The sequence below is a fragment of the Trichomycterus rosablanca genome, chromosome 11 (assembly GCF_030014385.1).
Source record: "Trichomycterus rosablanca isolate fTriRos1 chromosome 11, fTriRos1.hap1, whole genome shotgun sequence".
Taxonomy (NCBI): domain Eukaryota; kingdom Metazoa; phylum Chordata; class Actinopteri; order Siluriformes; family Trichomycteridae; genus Trichomycterus; species Trichomycterus rosablanca.
In genome coordinates, this window is record NC_085998.1 from 1,517,498 (window position 1) to 1,536,540 (window position 19,043).

The window sequence follows — 19,043 nt, forward strand, 5'->3', positions numbered from 1 at the left end:
CCTTCTCATTTATTAATCCTGGTGAATACACAAACTAGAAATAAAATCCAGAAGATCTACAAAAAGCCTACGGCGTATTAGGGCCACTAAAGAAAAAATTTTTTTTTATTTGTTCTGAGATTAAAGTCGATATTATTCTGAGATTAAAGTCGATATTATTCTGAGATTAAAGTCGACATTATTCTGAGATTAAAGTCGACATTATTCTGAGATTAAAGTCGATATTATTCTGAGATTAAAGTCGATATTATTCTGAGATTAAAGTCGAAATAATATGGCCATAGCAGCCGCCTCGTGTTAAAATGAGTGATGTTCATGATTTGGTGAAGTTATACTTTCGCATCGGTTTTACGAATAAAGAAATCCTCAATCTCTTGGCACAACAGCACCGGATTGTTATTAGCATAAGGACGCTGAAACGGATTTGCAGTAAACTGCATTTATTTAGAAGAAAGAACCAGACGGACTTAGAGGAAATCTTCTCTTTTGTTGAAGCGGAACTTGCGGGCAGTGGCAGGCTACAAGGCTATCGGTGGTTACATCTCCGTGCTGTTCGAAGAGGGTTTGTAGTTTCACAGGAGACGATGAGAATGATCATCAAAATGATCGATCCCGAAGGAGTGCAACTCCGGCGCGCTCGGCGTCTGCGCCGTCGCCAGTACTGCAACCGAGGCCCCAACGCTTTATGGCATATGGACTCGTACGATAAACTAAAGCCTTATGGCATTGCTATAAATGGTTGCATTGACGGATTTAGTCGCCATGTCATGTGGATGGAGGCGTACAACACGAATAACGACCCAAAAGTAATTGCGGGTTATTGGATAAGCACAGTAACGCGCATTGGAGGCTGCCCTCAGCGCCTGCGTGCCGATCCAGGTACTGAGAATGGGCATGTGAGGGAAATGCAGATGTTTTTACGCAGAAATCACTCGGACCCTTACGCAGGAGAGAGAAGTTTCATTTATGGATGCAGCACGGCAAACCAACGCATAGAATCGTGGTGGGGCATTCTGCGTAAACAAAGTGGACAGTTCTGGATGGACATTTTCCAGACGCTCAGAGATGATGGACATTTTTCCGGTGACTTCTTGGACAGAAATCTGATACAGTTCTGCTTCCTTAACCTAATTCAGGTAGGCTCTATAGCCACAGGCTACACCTTCTGTATTTATATTCATCAGTTATGTATTGCCAGATTGTTTTCATTAAGCTACCTTCACTACATTTGATCAGAAACAGCTATAGTCTGTAATTAATCTGTCTATTAATCTAAACCATTTATTAATGTAATAGCACCACCAAAAGGTATTATTTTGTTGGCAGACAATTCCAGGCACAAGTCACACTTACAAAAAAGTCCAGCAACATTGCTGTCACATTCAGTTGTACCAGCAAAACACACTACTATGTTAGTGCCACTGCTGTGATGATAATATTCTACCACCAAAATAGCTTTACCAACAAATCAGCTGCGATCTCATCGTACCAGCAGTCTTTTACCACTAATGGTCAAGTTAGGGGTTGGCTGATAAATTGTGGAGCAAGAGACGAGGCACGGTGACTAATTGTAGGTGTGCTTGGTAAACTGGTCATTGAAGCCAGGTATAAGATGTTGACAATATAAAGTTTTGATAATATTTTAATGACGTATATGTTTAACTAAATTTATGACTCAACACAGGCTTTGTAAGCATAAGTGTCCCATATATTGATGGTAAATGTTCTGTGCATATTTTTTGTTGGGACAGTAGTTGAACTAAGTTTTACATATTTGTGTTCATGCAGGAGGAACTAGACGAAGTTGTGAGGACATGGAACTCCCATCAAATAAGGTCAAGGCCAGGAATTCCAGGAGGACGCCCAATTTTAATGTACTGTATGCCACAGATTTATGGTGCAGGGGAGGACAAACTCAAATATGTGCTTCCAGAAGAGGTCACTGTTTGCAAAGAGGAATGCACCCCAAAATCCCAGTTCCCCTGTGATGAAACAGTCTTTGAGCTCTGTGCTCTTCTTATTGATGAAAATGGCTGGGATGCTCCTGTTGATGCATACCATGCAGCTGAACTGTACATTCTCTTAAGAAATCAAATACTAGATAATATCTAGAACTGAGCTTCTCAACACCAGCTATGGGGACCCACTGATGAGTGGGTTCTCGGAACTGAAGTTACTTTCTAATAGATTGTGTCTGTAGTTATATTAAAATAAATGATGTGTTTATATGCATGCATCTGACAAAATAAAAATTCAATAATTTCACATATATGGTGTCACGGCGTATTAGGGCCACTAAGGAAATTTTTTTTTTTTAATTTGTTCTGAGATTAAAGTCGATATTATTCTGAGATTAAAGTCGATATTATTCTGAGATTAAAGTCGAAATAATATGGCCAAAGAGTAGGTCGTAGTACGTCGTAGGCTTGTCAGTTCAGAATAGCGAGAATGCAAGCACGCATCCTAGGTTTCACCTACGAGTTGTGACGAGGACTGCTGTAATTACCATCAGTCAAGAGGTACGTTCTTAAACTGGTACTTTTTAATGCTCTATTAATGTTATAGCCGGTTAATGCAATGCATTAACAATGGTTAGCGTACTATTAGCGTCATATTTTGGACCTAATGCATAACAGGCAAAATCGTAAGTTTATAATCGGAGTTGGTCTACTGTAATGAATTTAATGCGAGGCTGTAATTAAGCCACACACGTTTATCTGAGTGAAACGTCACCCTATACGCCGTAGCTATTGTCCGCTTAAATTGTCATGACATTAAAGTCGTAATGATTGCGAGATTAAAGTCGTAATGATTGCGAGATTAAAGTCGTAATAATTACGACATTAAAGTCATAATGATTGCGAGATTAAAGTCGTAATGATTGCGAGATTAAAGTCGTAATAATTACGACATTAAAGTCATAATGATTGCGAGATTAAAGTCGTAATAACTGCGAGATTAAAGTCGAAATAATATGGCCAAAGAATGTGCAGCCGTCTAGGCTTGTCAGTTCATAGAAGCGCGAATGCAAGCACGCATCCTAGGTTTCACCTACGAGTTGTGACGAGGACTGCTGTAATTACCATGTCAAGAGGTACGTTCTTAAACTGGTACTTTTTAATGCTCTATTAATGTTATAGCCGGTTAATGCAATGCCCAGGTAGCCTGATCATTCTTACATGGTTAGCGTACTATTAGCGTCATATTTTGGACCTAATGCATAACACAGGCAAAATCGTAAGTTTATAATGGGAGTTGGTCTACTGTAATGAACTTAATGCGAGGCTGTAATTAAGCCACACACGTTTATCTGAGAGAAACGTCACCCTATACGCCGTAACTATTGTCCGCTTAAATTGTCACGGAGATAGAGAGAGAGAGAGAGAGAGAGAGAGAGAGAGAGAGAGAGAAAGAAAGAGAGAAAGTAACGTAAACGTAAACAAAGCTTAACGTCGCTCGTACTAAAACAACGACCCAACTAAACTTTTTTAAACTATGTTGTTTTAGTATTTTAGGCTACACTAAAAACCTTGTTCGTGCTGATTTATAGTCCCCTTTAAAAACGCTCGTCAGTGGTTTTATTAATCCGAGATTTTGTGAGGTTTCTTGTAGCCTTTGTCATCATGTATTTGTATTTTATTCTGCAGTTACCAATGGCAGAGAAACTATCAGATTTATTAACCTTCCTGAGGGATAGAGGTGTCTCGGAAGATGCAATTCATTTGATGGAAGAGCAAAAGGTAGTGCTTTGTTTATAATATTAAGGGTTATAATTATCTTGGTCTGATCTACTTGGTTTGTATACTTTTTATATCCACTGTATATGTGTTGGAAATTACATTCAGACTCCATTCTGTGTCATTACTCTCTTGCACTGTCATTGCAATATATGGTTATTTAATTTCTATCTGAATATCTATGGGTTGCTTTGGATAACAGGATTTACGTCATATGTAACCTAGAAGCATCCTAAATGATTAAATGATTGGCTATGTTAGGTCTGACAGAAATATGCACCCTAACAGGGTCCTTGTATGGAGTTTATATGTTCTCCCTGAAGTCCATGTAGGGGTTTTTTCGGGAGTCCAAAGACATGCAATCAGGCCTAATGAAGCTGCTAAAATTGCCTGAGTGTGTGTTTGTGTGTCAGAAAAATATTAATTTACACTAGAAGTATTAATACACAATCAATTACTACTAAATTGTACGAATGCTTAGGACATTTTTGCCAGTAGTCATATTCCAAGAATACTGCTACAATACAATATTACTGGATGTGTACATGGTGTACATGTATGATAACAAGTGCGTCAACTGCATTATATGATGTCCAAAAACATCAGTATCAAAAGACATCTATTTTATCAGTTGTTATCGCATTCACAGAGCCTCTGTGTGAGACTCTGTCTATGTGATCCTTCTTTGCAGACAATATTAAAACTCTTTACACTCACAATCCAGTCTTTAAGGTATTTTTTAAAGGTCTGCCCTGATATGGACTGGATACCTGTCTGGGGTGAATAAAGTGGTGGTGAAACAGACAATGAATTAATGAATAATTCTTATTAGTCACAATTTTTAACACACATTTTTCTTAACTTTTTTACAGATTGACAGAGATGTCATCATGCTAATGGAAGATGCAGAACTGGCCAATTACCTCCCGTCATATGGAGACAGGATTGCTCTGTTTAATTTTTGTAGGCACCAGACGCCCTCTGCAAAACGAAAGTTAGGTCTTTTTGAAAAGCTAAGGGAGAAACTTAAACTCAGAAAGGAAAAAGATAAAGGTGAAGAGGAACCACAAACCTCAAAAAAGACAAGGGGTCGAGCAAGACAATCAACACGCATTATTGAAATTGGATGGGTTCACAATGACAATGAAGTCACAAAACAGGTCAGAGCAAAACAAGGTGGGGGGACAAGAAAAGTTTCAATTAACATTCAAGCAGGCTATTATGAGATACTAAAAGAAGGAAAGGCCTTATTTTTTCCAGATGGCACATCTAGCAAAGGTCCCGAATCCAACTTTGACTTTGAAGTTTGGGACTTCAAGCAAAATCCTCTTCTGAAAGACATCTCTGTTGAAATGATTTTAAACACTGTCAAACTCTCTGTGTTGCGCTTCTACATAGCAACTCGACCAAAACCAGCGCTGACTGAAGAATCTGGTAACAACCCTGATCAAGTTGCCTTCCAAGAGCCTGATTTTTTGGCACATAGTAACAGGCTAAGATCTATGTCCACACCAGACAGAGATCTGCAAGATCAGATAGGTGAATCTGAAGACTCCTTGCCAGACATGTTCATTTTTTCTGAACAAACAGGGGAAACACAATCCATAAGGAATACACAACTCCCTGCTAGGACTGATCATGTTGCAAGCACAATTGTTGGTGTCATCAGTGATTCCATCACTTTGTCTGTAGAACCAGAGTATGCTTCTGAAGAGGTCAGTTCACATGCCATAGTTGCAGATTTATCTGATCCTGAGATCTCTTTTGGTGCACAACAAACAGGAGACAATGACTCTCTCAGTGACACTTTAATCTACGTGCCTGATGAGTTACCTCTAAGCCACCCTTCTGCTTTGTCTACTAGGATTTTGGTCTTACACTATTCAAACAGTTTCAACGAGATGATAGAGGCTTTTTCTGACCCTGAGATTATGGAAACATCAATGACGGTAAGACGCCTTCTTCCTGACAGCTCAGTGGAAGCCGGTACTGGGTCCGGTGTTCTAAGGGATGTCTACAGTTGCTTTTGGGTGGAATTCTATGAACGGTGTACCCTTGGAACAACCTTAAAAGTACCTTTCCTTAGGCATGATTTCAATGCTGCAAAATGGACAGCAGCTGGGCGAATTCTTGTCAAAGGATTTCAAGATTGCAAATATTTACCAATCAAGCTGGCGCCACCATTTATTGAAGAGGTCTTATTTGGTACTGTGTTCAGTGATCTGAATGCACACTTTCTACAGTTTGTGAGCTGCCAAGATCGAGATATGCTAAGTCAAGCTCTAGATGACTTTACCTCTGTTGATTTTGATGACCTATTGGAAATTCTTAACAGTTATGAATGCAGGAGGAGAGTTACTGCCACCACTCTGCCAGAAATTCTTAAAGAGCTATCTCATAAGGAGCTTGTGCAAAAACCAAAGTTTGTCATTGACTGCTGGAATGAGATAACACGGGTAGAGATGACTCTCAGTTATGAGGAACTGACCAAAATGTACAGTGACCTGAAGCCGACACCAAAAAAAGTGGCAAAAATGTTAAAGTTTCCGAAAGAAATGACAACAAAGCAAGCAGAAGTTGCCACACACTTAAAACGATACATCAGAGAACTTGATGAAAACAAGCTTGGAAAATTTTTGAGGTTCTGCACAGGCTCTGATTTAGTGGTGTCGGATGTTATTGAGGTGGAGTTCATTGTCCAGAGCAATTTCACAAGGAGGCCTATTGGACGTACATGTGGGATGCTCATACATCTCTCTGAGAGCTATGATCATTTTCCTGACTTCCGCTCTGAATTTAATGCTGTTCTGGAGAGCAACATCTGGGTGATGGACATTGTGTAGTAATAACATGTCAAAAGCTTTTTCTTTGGACCGGGATGTCCTAATTTTAAACATAGATTGTATTGACGCATATACACATAAGTGATATTCTGTGCAGCAAGTATGCATGTTTGCATTCTTGCTGCACATAATATTGCTTGTGTGTATATGCGTCAATACAAACTATGTTTAAAATTAAGACATCCCGGTCCAAAGAAAAAGCTTTTGACATGTCCTACAAACAGAAAATGTAATTTTATGCAAACATTTTATGTTGGATGATGTTGTTATTGCATAATTACATACATACAGTGTATCACAAAAGTGAGTACACCCCTCACATTTCTGCAAATATTTGATTATATCTTTTCATGGGACAACACTATAGAAATAAAACTTGGATATAACTTAGAGTAGTCAGTGTACAACTTGTATAGCAGTGTAGATTTACTGTCTTCTGAAAATAACTCAACACACAGCCATTAATGTCTAAATAGCTGGCAACATAAGTGAGTACACCCCACAGTGAACATGTCCAAATTGTGCCCAAAGTCTCAATATTTTGTGTGACCACCATTATTATCCAGCACTGCCTTAACCCTCCTGGGCATGGAATTCACCAGAGCTGCACAGGTTGCTACTGGAATCCTCTTCCACTCCTCCATGATGACATCACGGAGCTGGTGGATGTTAGACACCTTGAACTCCTCCACCTTCCACTTGAGGATGCTCCACAGGTGCTCAATTGGGTTTAGTCCATCACCTTTACCTTCAGCTTCCTCAGCAAGGCAGTTGTCATCTTGGAGGTTGTGTTTGGGGTCGTTATCCTTTTGGAAAACTGCCATGAGGCCCAGTTTTCGAAGGGAGGGGATCATGCTCTGTTTCAGAATGTCACAGTACATGTTGGAATTCATGTTTCCCTCAATGAACTGCAGCTCCCCAGTGCCAGCAACACTCATGCAGCCCAAGACCATGATGCTACCACCACCATGCTTGACTGTAGGCAAGATACAGTTGTCTTGGTACTTCTCACCAGGGCGCCGCCACACATGCTGGACACCATCTGAGCCAAACAAGTTTATCTTGGTCTCGTCAGACCACAGGGCATTCCAGTAATCCATGTTCTTGGACTGCTTGTCTTCAGCAAACTGTTTGCGGGCTTTCTTGTGCGTCAGCTTCCTTCTGGGATGACGACCATGCAGACCGAGTTGATGCAGTGTGCGGCGTATGGTCTGAGCACTGACAGGCTGACCTCCCACGTCTTCAACCTCTGCAGCAATGCTGGCAGCACTCATGTGTCTATTTTTTAAAGCCAACCTCTGGATATGACGCCGAACACGTGGACTCAACTTCTTTGGTCGACCCTGGCGAAGCCTGTTCCGAGTAGAACCTGTCCTGGAAAACCGCTGTATGACCTTGGCCACCATGCTGTAGCTCAGTTTCAGGGTGTTAGCAATCTTCTTATAGCCCAGGCCATCTTTGTGGAGAGCAACAATTCTATTTCTCACATCCTCAGAGAGTTCTTTGCCATGAGGTGCCATGTTGAATATCCAGTGGTCAGTATGAGAGAATTGTACCCAAAACACCAAATTTAACAGCCCTGCTCCCCATTTACACCTGGGACCTTGACACATTACACCAGGGAGGGACAACGACACATTTGGGCACAATTTGGACATGTTCACTGTGGGGTGTACTCACTTATGTTGCCAGCTATTTAGACATTAATGGCTGTGTGTTGAGTTATTTTCAGAAGACAGTAAATCTACACTGCTATACAAGCTGTACACTGACTACTCTAAGTTATATCCAAGTTTCATGTCTATAGTGTTGTCCCATGAAAAGATATAATAAAATATTTGCAGAAATGTGAGGGGTGTACTCACTTTTGTGATACACTGTACATGTTGTTTGAAAAGTATAGTATGTTCAGTTTGATACAGTATTAAGTTGCAAAATTAATAATAACTACTATAAAAAAACAAAGGACTTGAAAAAGGCAAAAGTTTCTAGGGCATTAGTATATTACTTTTGTATGGAGATTTTTGTTGTTCTCATTTACCCTGTTTTTGCCTTGAATTTTAGTATTAAAAAGTTTGTGTATGTAATACTTGTCTAGCCTGTTCCTTGTCTATAGATAGACACCATATATGTGAAATTATTGAATTTTTATTTTGTCAGATGCATGCATATAAACACATCATTTATTTTAATATAACTACAGACACAATCTATTAGAAAGTAACTTCAGTTCCGAGAACCCACTCATCAGTGGGTCCCCATAGCTGGTGTTGAGAAGCTCAGTTCTAGATATTATCTAGTATTTGATTTCTTAAGAGAATGTACAGTTCAGCTGCATGGTATGCATCAACAGGAGCATCCCAGCCATTTTCATCAATAAGAAGAGCACAGAGCTCAAAGACTGTTTCATCACAGGGGAACTGGGATTTTGGGGTGCATTCCTCTTTGCAAACAGTGACCTCTTCTGGAAGCACATATTTGAGTTTGTCCTCCCCTGCACCATAAATCTGTGGCATACAGTACATTAAAATTGGGCGTCCTCCTGGAATTCCTGGCCTTGACCTTATTTGATGGGAGTTCCATGTCCTCACAACTTCGTCTAGTTCCTCCTGCATGAACATAAATATGTAAAACTTAGTTCAACTACTGTCCCAACAAAAAATATGCACAGAACATTTACCATCAATATATGGGACACTTATGCTTACAAAGCCTGTGTTGAGTCATAAATTTAGTTAAACATATACGTCATTAAAATATTATCAAAACTTTATATTGTCAACATCTTATACCTGGCTTCAATGACCAGTTTACCAAGCACACCTACAATTAGTCACCGTGCCTCGTCTCTTGCTCCACAATTTATCAGCCAACCCCTAACTTGACCATTAGTGGTAAAAGACTGCTGGTACGATGAGATCGCAGCTGATTTGTTGGTAAAGCTATTTTGGTGGTAGAATATTATCATCACAGCAGTGGCACTAACATAGTAGTGTGTTTTGCTGGTACAACTGAATGTGACAGCAATGTTGCTGGACTTTTTTGTAAGTGTGACTTGTGCCTGGAATTGTCTGCCAACAAAATAATACCTTTTGGTGGTGCTATTACATTAATAAATGGTTTAGATTAATAGACAGATTAATTACAGACTATAGCTGTTTCTGATCAAATGTAGTGAAGGTAGCTTAATGAAAACAATCTGGCAATACATAACTGATGAATATAAATACAGAAGGTGTAGCCTGTGGCTATAGAGCCTACCTGAATTAGGTTAAGGAAGCAGAACTGTATCAGATTTCTGTCCAAGAAGTCACCGGAAAAATGTCCATCATCTCTGAGCGTCTGGAAAATGTCCATCCAGAACTGTCCACTTTGTTTACGCAGAATGCCCCACCACGATTCTATGCGTTGGTTTGCCGTGCTGCATCCATAAATGAAACTTCTCTCTCCTGCGTAAGGGTCCGAGTGATTTCTGCGTAAAAACATCTGCATTTCCCTCACATGCCCATTCTCAGTACCTGGATCGGCACGCAGGCGCTGAGGGCAGCCTCCAATGCGCGTTACTGTGCTTATCCAATAACCCGCAATTACTTTTGGGTCGTTATTCGTGTTGTACGCCTCCATCCACATGACATGGCGACTAAATCCGTCAATGCAACCATTTATAGCAATGCCATAAGGCTTTAGTTTATCGTACGAGTCCATATGCCATAAAGCGTTGGGGCCTCGGTTGCAGTACTGGCGACGGCGCAGACGCCGAGCGCGCCGGAGTTGCACTCCTTCGGGATCGATCATTTTGATGATCATTCTCATCGTCTCCTGTGAAACTACAAACCCTCTTCGAACAGCACGGAGATGTAACCACCGATAGCCTTGTAGCCTGCCACTGCCCGCAAGTTCCGCTTCAACAAAAGAGAAGATTTCCTCTAAGTCCGTCTGGTTCTTTCTTCTAAATAAATGCAGTTTACTGCAAATCCGTTTCAGCGTCCTTATGCTAATAACAATCCGGTGCTGTTGTGCCAAGAGATTGAGGATTTCTTTATTCGTAAAACCGATGCGAAAGTATAACTTCACCAAATCATGAACATCACTCATTTTAACACGAGGCGGCTGCTATGGCCATATTATTTCGACTTTAATCTCAGAATAATATCGACTTTAATCTCAGAATAATATCGACTTTAATCTCAGAATAATGTCGACTTTAATCTCAGAATAATATCGACTTTAATCTCAGAATAATATCGACTTTAATCTCAGAATAATATCGACTTTAATCTCAGAATAATATCGACTTTAATCTCAGAATAATGTCGACTTTAATCTCAGAATAATATCGACTTTAATCTCAGAATAATATCGACTTTAATCTCAGAACAAATAAAAAAAAATTTTTTCTTTAGTGGCCCTAATACGCCGTCGATCAGGGTTGATTATGTTAAAGGGATGGCTGTGGAGAAGTGAAGTAGTGGAATGGTGTTTAGAGGAACCCACTAATTATTTCCACACTCCAGCACAGTAGATGGTGGTAAACATGTACTCACATAGTCCTCAACCCACCAGTAACATCACTATAGAAGAAGTGGAACAGCAGCTGATCTATCATGCAGATGATCTTCTGTAAATGAATATCACATCTGGACCTGATGGAGTTATAATGGAAGATGAAAGATGGTTCTTCTTGGTGTTTATGAGGAACCTGAACTCTGGTCTACATTAAACACACAAGGTAGGTTAGACTTAAGCTTGTAGATGAGCTGCCTGTCTTGTAGTAAACGTTCCAAATAGATGTATACACCCTGTATAGAGAATTATATAATGTATATAAATGTATATAATATTTAAGCAAGTGTGTTATCTCAAATAGCATCAGGGCTGTGATTCGATCGCAGGCACGAACCGTAGATCATCACAAGCTTCATGTTATTTGCAATAACACATAAACTCGAGTGTTTTAGTGCTTTTATACTACAGATTTTACAACATAAAGGAACTAAATAAAGCAAAGAAGCGCTGTGTTTTTAATACTGGACAAAACCTTCCGCCGAAAAGTAGTTCCACAACAATACGCTGTTGCTATGCAACGGTAACTATTTTCTCTCTTGCTTTAACACAGTAGCCTACAAAGGTTCAAAATAAAACCTAAAACTCTTAAGTTTTACATTTTGTGTTACTAATAGAACTACAGAACTGTACAAATATAAAAGTTTAGCTTGGTCTTTTCAATTCTTACTATTTTTATAAACTTCCACTGCAGTCACACTTTTCCCTCAGACTCTGACCAAGTAACACGTTAAATGTTACCTTAGACTCGTAGGTTTAACAAGTTTTCGGGGTGTAAAAGCACAAAAACAACTAGTTTGCGCAAATACAGTTGTCGTTACTTGGCAACGCGTCATTTGTTACCTGGCAACGCGTCAGCGGAGTGATACTGTATGGTGTGAAAAGGCTGTACCGTTATCATAAGTATATGCAGTATTAGACCGCTTCACAACCAATCAGATTGTAAAATCGGTAATTGTCAAATAGGTGAAAGTGGGACTAAAGCCGGATGGGGTCTCTCTCTGTCAGAATGGTGTGGTTACGACCTCTGCTGGCTGATTAGAGGCGCCTACACAGAGATGAGGAGGGAGTGATCTTAGGGTGTGTCCCTCCGTACACAACGCTAGGTGGCACAACACTCGTCAATGTGTAGGTGATAAGATGCATACGGCTTGCTGCTCACGTGACGAAGGGGGCGTGGGTTAGCTTCGATCTCCTCGGTCAGAGCAGGGATCAGCATAGGCGGAGAGGAAGCATGACGCAATCGGGCAATTGGACGCGCTAAAAGGGGGCGAAAAAGGAGAAAATGCATTAAAAAAAAAAAATAATAATAATATTTCCAAACTACAACATGTAGTCAAAAATAGCAATAACAACGGCTTAGTTGTGTTTGCTGGGTCGACCTTTAGCGTACCCGATTACCCGATTGCATTACACTTCCACTCTACTGATGCTGATCCCCGCCCCTGATCGAGGAGAGCTAGACTGACACGCCCCCTCCGAGACGTGTGCATTAGCCGACTGCATCTTTTCACCTGCACGAGGTGAGTTCATTTGTGGATCAGCTTTGAAACCCTCGATTCTGTGCAGCACCATCAATCAGCCAGCAGAGGTCATAACTGAGTCCCTATCTGGCTCGCACCCTGGATGAGCAACAGCCAATCGTTGTTCATGTAGGCCCCGGACCACGTTTGAAGTGTCAGCTCTGGTGTGCTAGCGTGTTTTACCACCTGAGCGCCAGGTCGAAAACTTTTGTCGAAAAAGATGATGCATGCTATATTATTATTAATATTATTATTATGTTACATATCTACAGATCTGTATCAGAGATGATGTGGATGTGAGTGAAGAACTTCTGATTCTGACCTGTGAAGAAAAACCATGGAACCTTGCTCTCCAGAGGTGCCCTGTTCTCCCTCCTCAAAATATAATTAAAATGATTCATATATTAATATACAGTATACTCGGCCTTACAACATTGTGTGTGTGTGTGTGTGTGTGTGTGCGTGTGTGTACATTAGGAGGAAGAGAAGGTGCAGTTGAACAGCTACACTGATGGAAGCCTCCACGACGGACTGGACCTGTCCCACTTTAAAGAGGAAGAAGCAGAAGATGATGAGAACCTCTGTAAGACATCAGACTGCATTAGATTCTCCAGCTTATTATCATTTAATCTTCAGTGATTTTATTAGTTGAGATGTTTATATTTATTGGATGACGTTGGATATTTGGTCTTTTATGGAAATTATTCTGTAAACAACATGAGGCAAATAAAAGGGTTAAAAGGGTTCCTCAGAGAACACATTTTGAGCATCTAGACTGCAGCCATTGGAGAACTTTTAGTAGTGCAACTTCTAGATAGATTTACTGCTCCAGGGTCCATTAATTGAAGAATGGCTCTCACTGTGATTCAGTAAAGTCCTGGCTTTGAAACCCTTTCAAATACAGTTCAGCAAAAACATTCCACTTTCCTGGACCTTCTTAAATTGATCTTCTTTAGATCACAGCATTCTTGTAGAAACGTTATGATGATGAGTTCGTCTTGTTGATCAAGACTGTGTCCAGAATTGGTGTACCAATTAAATTTAGTAAACAAGGTTCTCTGCAGTAACAGAGACAATAATAAATCTGTTTTCATTCTCCAGACTGTGAGGAGTGCAAATCCTTCTTCTTCAACAAGTGTGAGCTTCACGGTCCAGCTCTCTTCATCCCTGATACCTCTGTACCCACTGTGGTTCCAGACCGAGCCAGACAGACTCTTCCACCCGGTCTAGAGGTTCAGCAGTCTGGTATTCCTGGTGCAGGTCTGGGGGTGTTTAATAAGGGGGAGACCGTTCCAGTGGGTGCACACTTCGGACCCTACCAGGGAGAAGCGGTGGATAAAGAGGAAGCCGTGAGCAGTGGGTACTCCTGGGTGGTGAGTGAGTTTCCATCATCAAGTTTATACAGCAAATATCTTGATATGTTCTGAAGTAACAAACCGGTCCTGCAGATATACAGGAGTGGTCGGGGTGAGGAGTACATAGACGCCAAGAGTGAGATGCATGCCAACTGGATGAGGTGAGGAACACACTGATGGAACCATCTGGCTGTTGAGTATTTGATTCCACCAGTTAATCTCAATTTTGTCCTTCTTATTGACTCTTCTTGGTTTTTCCAGGTTTGTGAATTGTGCTTGTAATGATGATGAGCAGAATCTGACGGTGTTTCAGTATCGAGGAGGAATCTACTTCCGAAGCTGTCGACCCATCACCTTAGGACAGGAGCTCTTGGTTTGGTATGAAGAGAAGTACGCAGGAGAAGATCTCAGCATCACGTTCAATCACATCTGGAACAAGAAGTGCTCCACAAATGGTACGATTGATTTAAGATGGTTGTGAGTATTTGGTTTTGCTCCATTGCGATTCCTGAGCTAGCTCCTGATTAAAGGTCTTCATTACAGCCGCTCTTACTGAATGAAATGCTAAAGATTCAAATCCATGTGCTGTAAAAGACGGGAGCATTCTCCAAACGCTGCTGTGGAATACACAGTATATTTTTAGAAGCATTTAATTAGATGCAAAAAAGAAAAGGACACCCAAACATTTGGCATTTAGAGACTAATCCTCTCCCTGAATGGTGACCTTTTCTTAGTGAAGTTCAGTGAACCTTGGGGCTATGTCACTGTAAACTTAATACTACTTGTATTAAGACCCCCGTGAAAGGTACAGATACGTTTAAGTGGATTAAGGATACCTGGACTTTAAGCTGGAGCCATTGCTTGTGAGTGAGCCACCCATGAAACCCAGTAAGCACAACCCCAAGATCCTCAGGTGGCACCATCTTGTGGGTTCATCACTTAGTCAGTTCAGGACAGACTACACCTTGATAGTGGAAACTGGCTCTGCAAATGTGATGTAAGACTGGCTGGAAAAGAGTCTAAGTTGGTATGTATGTGTAGGTAGGTGTGATTAGGTGTATCAGGGGTTGTTTTCCCCCTCCTTGATGTTTTAATGACGTAAAGTAAGAACACCTCAGGTGGACGTGGTTATATACACTGTCGAGCCATATCATTATGACCACCAGCTAATATCCAGTGTAAGCAACGTGTGCAGCACGTACAGCAGCTAGACAGGCCTGGTGGGTTCTCACAGGGATCTGGAGCCATGCTGACTTCCGCCACAGGGAAGATAATCAGCATGTATGGGTGTACGTCCAAAAATACACGTCAACAAGTAGCGAGAGATCAAAGTTTGTGTGCTGACGTGCAGCGTAAAATCAAAGAGGAAAAATAAATGAATCTGAGTGGATTTGGCAACACGACCAGCCTGGATTGTTCTGTAGTGAGTTGGAGGTTAATAAATATTTTTTGCAACGTAATGTGGGTGTTTTGTAGAGAACGATCAGGTCAGAAATACTGTAAAACTTGTGTGTGTGCTGATGTATTCTGATATAAACTATATTACGCCCCTGTCCCACCTGTTTACACTCCTCTCCTGCATTTCCCACTCACACTGTGTCCTGCGTTCTCATTGGCTGTTCGACACCGCACTCACTGCCAGTCGGGCAACTCAGATCCAGATAGCTGACATGCTAGAAATCTCGCTTCGGTCGGCGAGCTGCTCAAATCGAGTTGTTGAGCAGTTCTCACACAGCGATTGAGAGACAAGTTTTGATCGCGGAGCGAACGCCGAGTTGCTCCCGAGCCGGCAAATCTAGCGCCGACCAGCCGCCGAGCGAAAATCTGGGCAAAAATCGTGTTGTGTGAACCGGGCGTAATGTGACTCGACAGTGTAAGTTCCAACCTGAGGGCCAACAAGGGCCAAAACTGTCCTGGGAAATGTCCTGGGTATCACATAAAGGGAAAACAACGATGGACGCTGTAGTGGAGCAGGTTTGAGAAATTGTTACCCACTACTGGGGGTATAGTATAGTTGAAGAAAATAACCGAGATGGTTTCAACAATGTTAAATGTTGTTTCTCTTGTCTGCTTCAGAAAGCAATGACGCCATGGTGCGAGTCTTCTCCTGCTCCTCCTGCCCACTGTCCTACACATCTGAAGTTTACCTCCACAAACACATCAGGAGATCCCACCACGAGGAGTTCGTCAAGCTGCTGAAATCAGGAGAGATCAAACACGGAACTCCGAGCCCGACCCCCAGCAGCCAGCGAGAGCCCCCTGACGCCCTCCAGAAGGGGATTCACCGGTGCCCGGACTGCGGGAAGAGCTTTGCTCTGAGAAAGTGTCTCAGACAGCACCGGCGTGTTCACACGGGAGAGAAGCCGTACCTCTGTTCACAGTGCGGGAAGAGGTTCGCCCAGCAGAACGATCTCCGACGGCACCAGCGCATTCACACCGGAGAGAAGCCGTATCACTGCGCACAGTGCGGGAAGAGATTCATTCAACAGATCCAGCTCCAGGTACACCAGCGCCTTCACACCGGGGAAAGACCGTACCGGTGCCCGGAGTGCGGGAAGAGTTTTACTCAGCACGGCGGCCTCGTCTATCACCGGCAGAGTCACACCGGAGAGAAACCGCACGTCTGCTCACAGTGTGGGAAGAGGTTTGTTAGACGCGGTACCCTCCAAAAACACCAGCGCATTCATACCGGTGAGAAGCCATATCACTGCCTGCAGTGCGGAAAGAGTTTCGCTCAACAGAGTACACTTCAGCTACACCAGCGCATTCACACAGAGGAAAAGCCGTTTCAGTGCTCCCACTGCGGGAAGAGTTTTATCATAAAGAGTCATCTCGAAAGACACCAACGCGTTCACACGGGAGAAAAGCCATATCAGTGCTCACACTGTGGGAAGAGTTTTGCTCAGCGGGGTACTCTTCAGCTGCACCAGCGCACTCACACAATGGAGAAGCCATATTGCTGCTCGCTATGTGGGAGGAGTTTCACCGGAAAGAACAATCTCATGCGACACCAGCGCATTCACACCGGAGAGAAGCCGTACCAGTGCTCGCAGTGCGGCAAGAGCTTCACCGGAAAGAACAATCTCGTACAACACCAGCGCGTTCACACGGGAGAGAAGCCGTACCAGTGCTCGCAGTGCGGGAAGTTCTTCTCCCGCCCGACCTCCCTCCAAATCCACCGGCTCATTCACTCGGGAGAGAAGCCGCATCAGTGCCCGGACTGCGGGAAGAGTTTCACTCACCATAGTTATCTCAGACAGCACCAGCGCATTCACACAGGAGAGAAACCGTATCAGTGTTCGCGCTGCGGGACAGGGTTCACTCGACAGAGCCATCTCCAGCGCCACCAGAGCCTGTACACAGGAGAGAAGATCTGTCACTGCTTAACCTGTGGAAGGATTTTTACTTGTTTATGTGCATTCAAGGCTCACGTGTGCACCTACACCAAACCTTCAGCTCATTACCTTCACTTGTCAAATCAACAAACCTGATCTGTAATTGTATTTTTGTGTTCTGGGGGGTTTCTGGTTCAGACATTTTCATTTCCTTCAGTCCTGACTTCCTGAGAGCATCAACAAAGTAGGGGAAGATTGTTGACTGCACCAACATTCCCTCTTACCCTTGATTTTATCTCTCACAAACACCGAGAACATGTTGAACTCCATATCGTCCTTTTAATGTGGCTACCTCATAATATTTGGAGGTTTTGAACCAGAATCTCTGTAAAGCTGCTTTGTGATAAATTTTACTGGTGTTAAAGTAAACCACCGAAATCTAAAATGCTTGTGAATGGTTCATGAACTCATTTTTGTATTCATTACACTTCCTTCATTTATATTTTTGCAAAAAATTATAATTATACATTTAAATTTAAACCATGAAAGCAAAGAATGCCTAAAAATGACAGGAACTCCATAGTAAGAAATTAGGGATGTAACGATACACTCACTCTACCCACGATGCAATACGATTCACGATACGATTTTTATAAACAAATTATGACAAAGTTTCCTTTTGTTATTTCTCTCAAAAAAATAAAATAAAATCCTGTATTTGTGCTTATCTTTTATTTATCTAAATAATGAATGCACTTTTATTTCTGAGATACAAACTATGCCAAATAATGCTTATTGTGAAATTACATTTTAAAACAAATCCCACATTAAATAAATAAATGAATAATACAAATAAAGAAAGTATCCTCACACAAATAACTTTGGCTGGAAAATCCCCTAACTGGCAACTTTGTGAAGTGCCGTCAACCAGGTGAGGTGAATAGCGCATCAAAAACAGACCAAAAGCCCCTGTTGAGCAGCAGAGGGCGACAGTGGCAGGAAAAAGTCCCTTAAAAATACAAGAAGGAACCTTGAGAGGAACCAGGCTCAGCAGGGACCTCCGCCCTCCTCGGGTGGCCTGGAGAGTAATTTAAATAAGTAGAATTTACACAAATCATACACACACAAACTTTACATACACAATAATTTATAATACTAGTTATAACTAGCAAAATAATAATAATAATACAAATAATGTAAGTTCTTCAATATTCAGTCCAGTCTGTGATAAAGTCTGTAGTGAGTTTTTGACATTTTTGGTGCAAACACACCAGGTTCCCGTCACATCTAGCAGGAGCAGCATTGTCGGCACGGCGGTCTCGACTTGCAGGATTCAACCTCGGGTGAGTAAACAGGTTTCAGGTTGTTAAAACAACAGAAAATGGAGTAAAATGTCAAAAAGTGTTTTCTCCACTAACAGTGCTCAGCCTTTTGACTGAATGGGCACAAATTCCCATATACACACACTTAAAAGTCTTGTGAGAAGCCTTCTTAGAAGAAAGGCTGTTCTAGCTGATTTAGCAAAATGGCTTTTAGTGAGTTTAGTTTCGTCTTTAAATAGTGTTTTGTTCATTTTTGGAGGGTTTTATGATAAACTGCTTTATTTACAGTGTGATTAGAAGCTTTTGGGATTCGTTCACAAAGAAAATGTGAGGCAGTTGTAGAGAGCGGCTGTTGTTCTAGTTTA

General features: G+C 41.7%; 3 protein-coding genes across 3 annotated transcripts; 2 read left to right on the forward strand and 1 right to left on the reverse strand.

Annotated features, from left to right (window-relative positions):
* The first annotated feature begins 320 nt into the window (after window positions 1–320).
* Window positions 321–2,249, forward strand: LOC134323151 (uncharacterized). Its single transcript, XM_063004581.1, has 2 exons — window positions 321–1,136; window positions 1,789–2,249. The coding sequence occupies exons 1-2, from the start codon at window positions 585–587 to the stop codon at window positions 2,110–2,112; spliced, it is 876 nt and encodes a 291-aa protein (XP_062860651.1). The 5' UTR covers window positions 321–584; the 3' UTR covers window positions 2,113–2,249.
* Window positions 2,250–8,727: 6,478 nt separating this feature from the next.
* Window positions 8,728–10,657, reverse strand: LOC134323152 (uncharacterized). The gene is made up of 2 exons (XM_063004583.1): window positions 9,842–10,657; window positions 8,728–9,189 (listed from the first exon to the last, which is right to left on the reverse strand). The coding sequence occupies exons 1-2, from the start codon at window positions 10,391–10,393 to the stop codon at window positions 8,866–8,868; spliced, it is 876 nt and encodes a 291-aa protein (XP_062860653.1). The 5' UTR covers window positions 10,394–10,657; the 3' UTR covers window positions 8,728–8,865.
* A 388-nt stretch (window positions 10,658–11,045) lies between these two features.
* LOC134323006 (oocyte zinc finger protein XlCOF6-like) lies at window positions 11,046–17,801 on the forward strand. Its single transcript, XM_063004414.1, has 7 exons — window positions 11,046–11,309; window positions 12,939–13,024; window positions 13,144–13,249; window positions 13,768–14,039; window positions 14,115–14,182; window positions 14,283–14,476; window positions 16,098–17,801. The coding sequence occupies exons 2-7, from the start codon at window positions 13,004–13,006 to the stop codon at window positions 17,510–17,512; spliced, it is 2,076 nt and encodes a 691-aa protein (XP_062860484.1). The 5' UTR covers window positions 11,046–11,309; window positions 12,939–13,003; the 3' UTR covers window positions 17,513–17,801.
* Window positions 17,802–19,043: the final 1,242 nt, after the last annotated feature.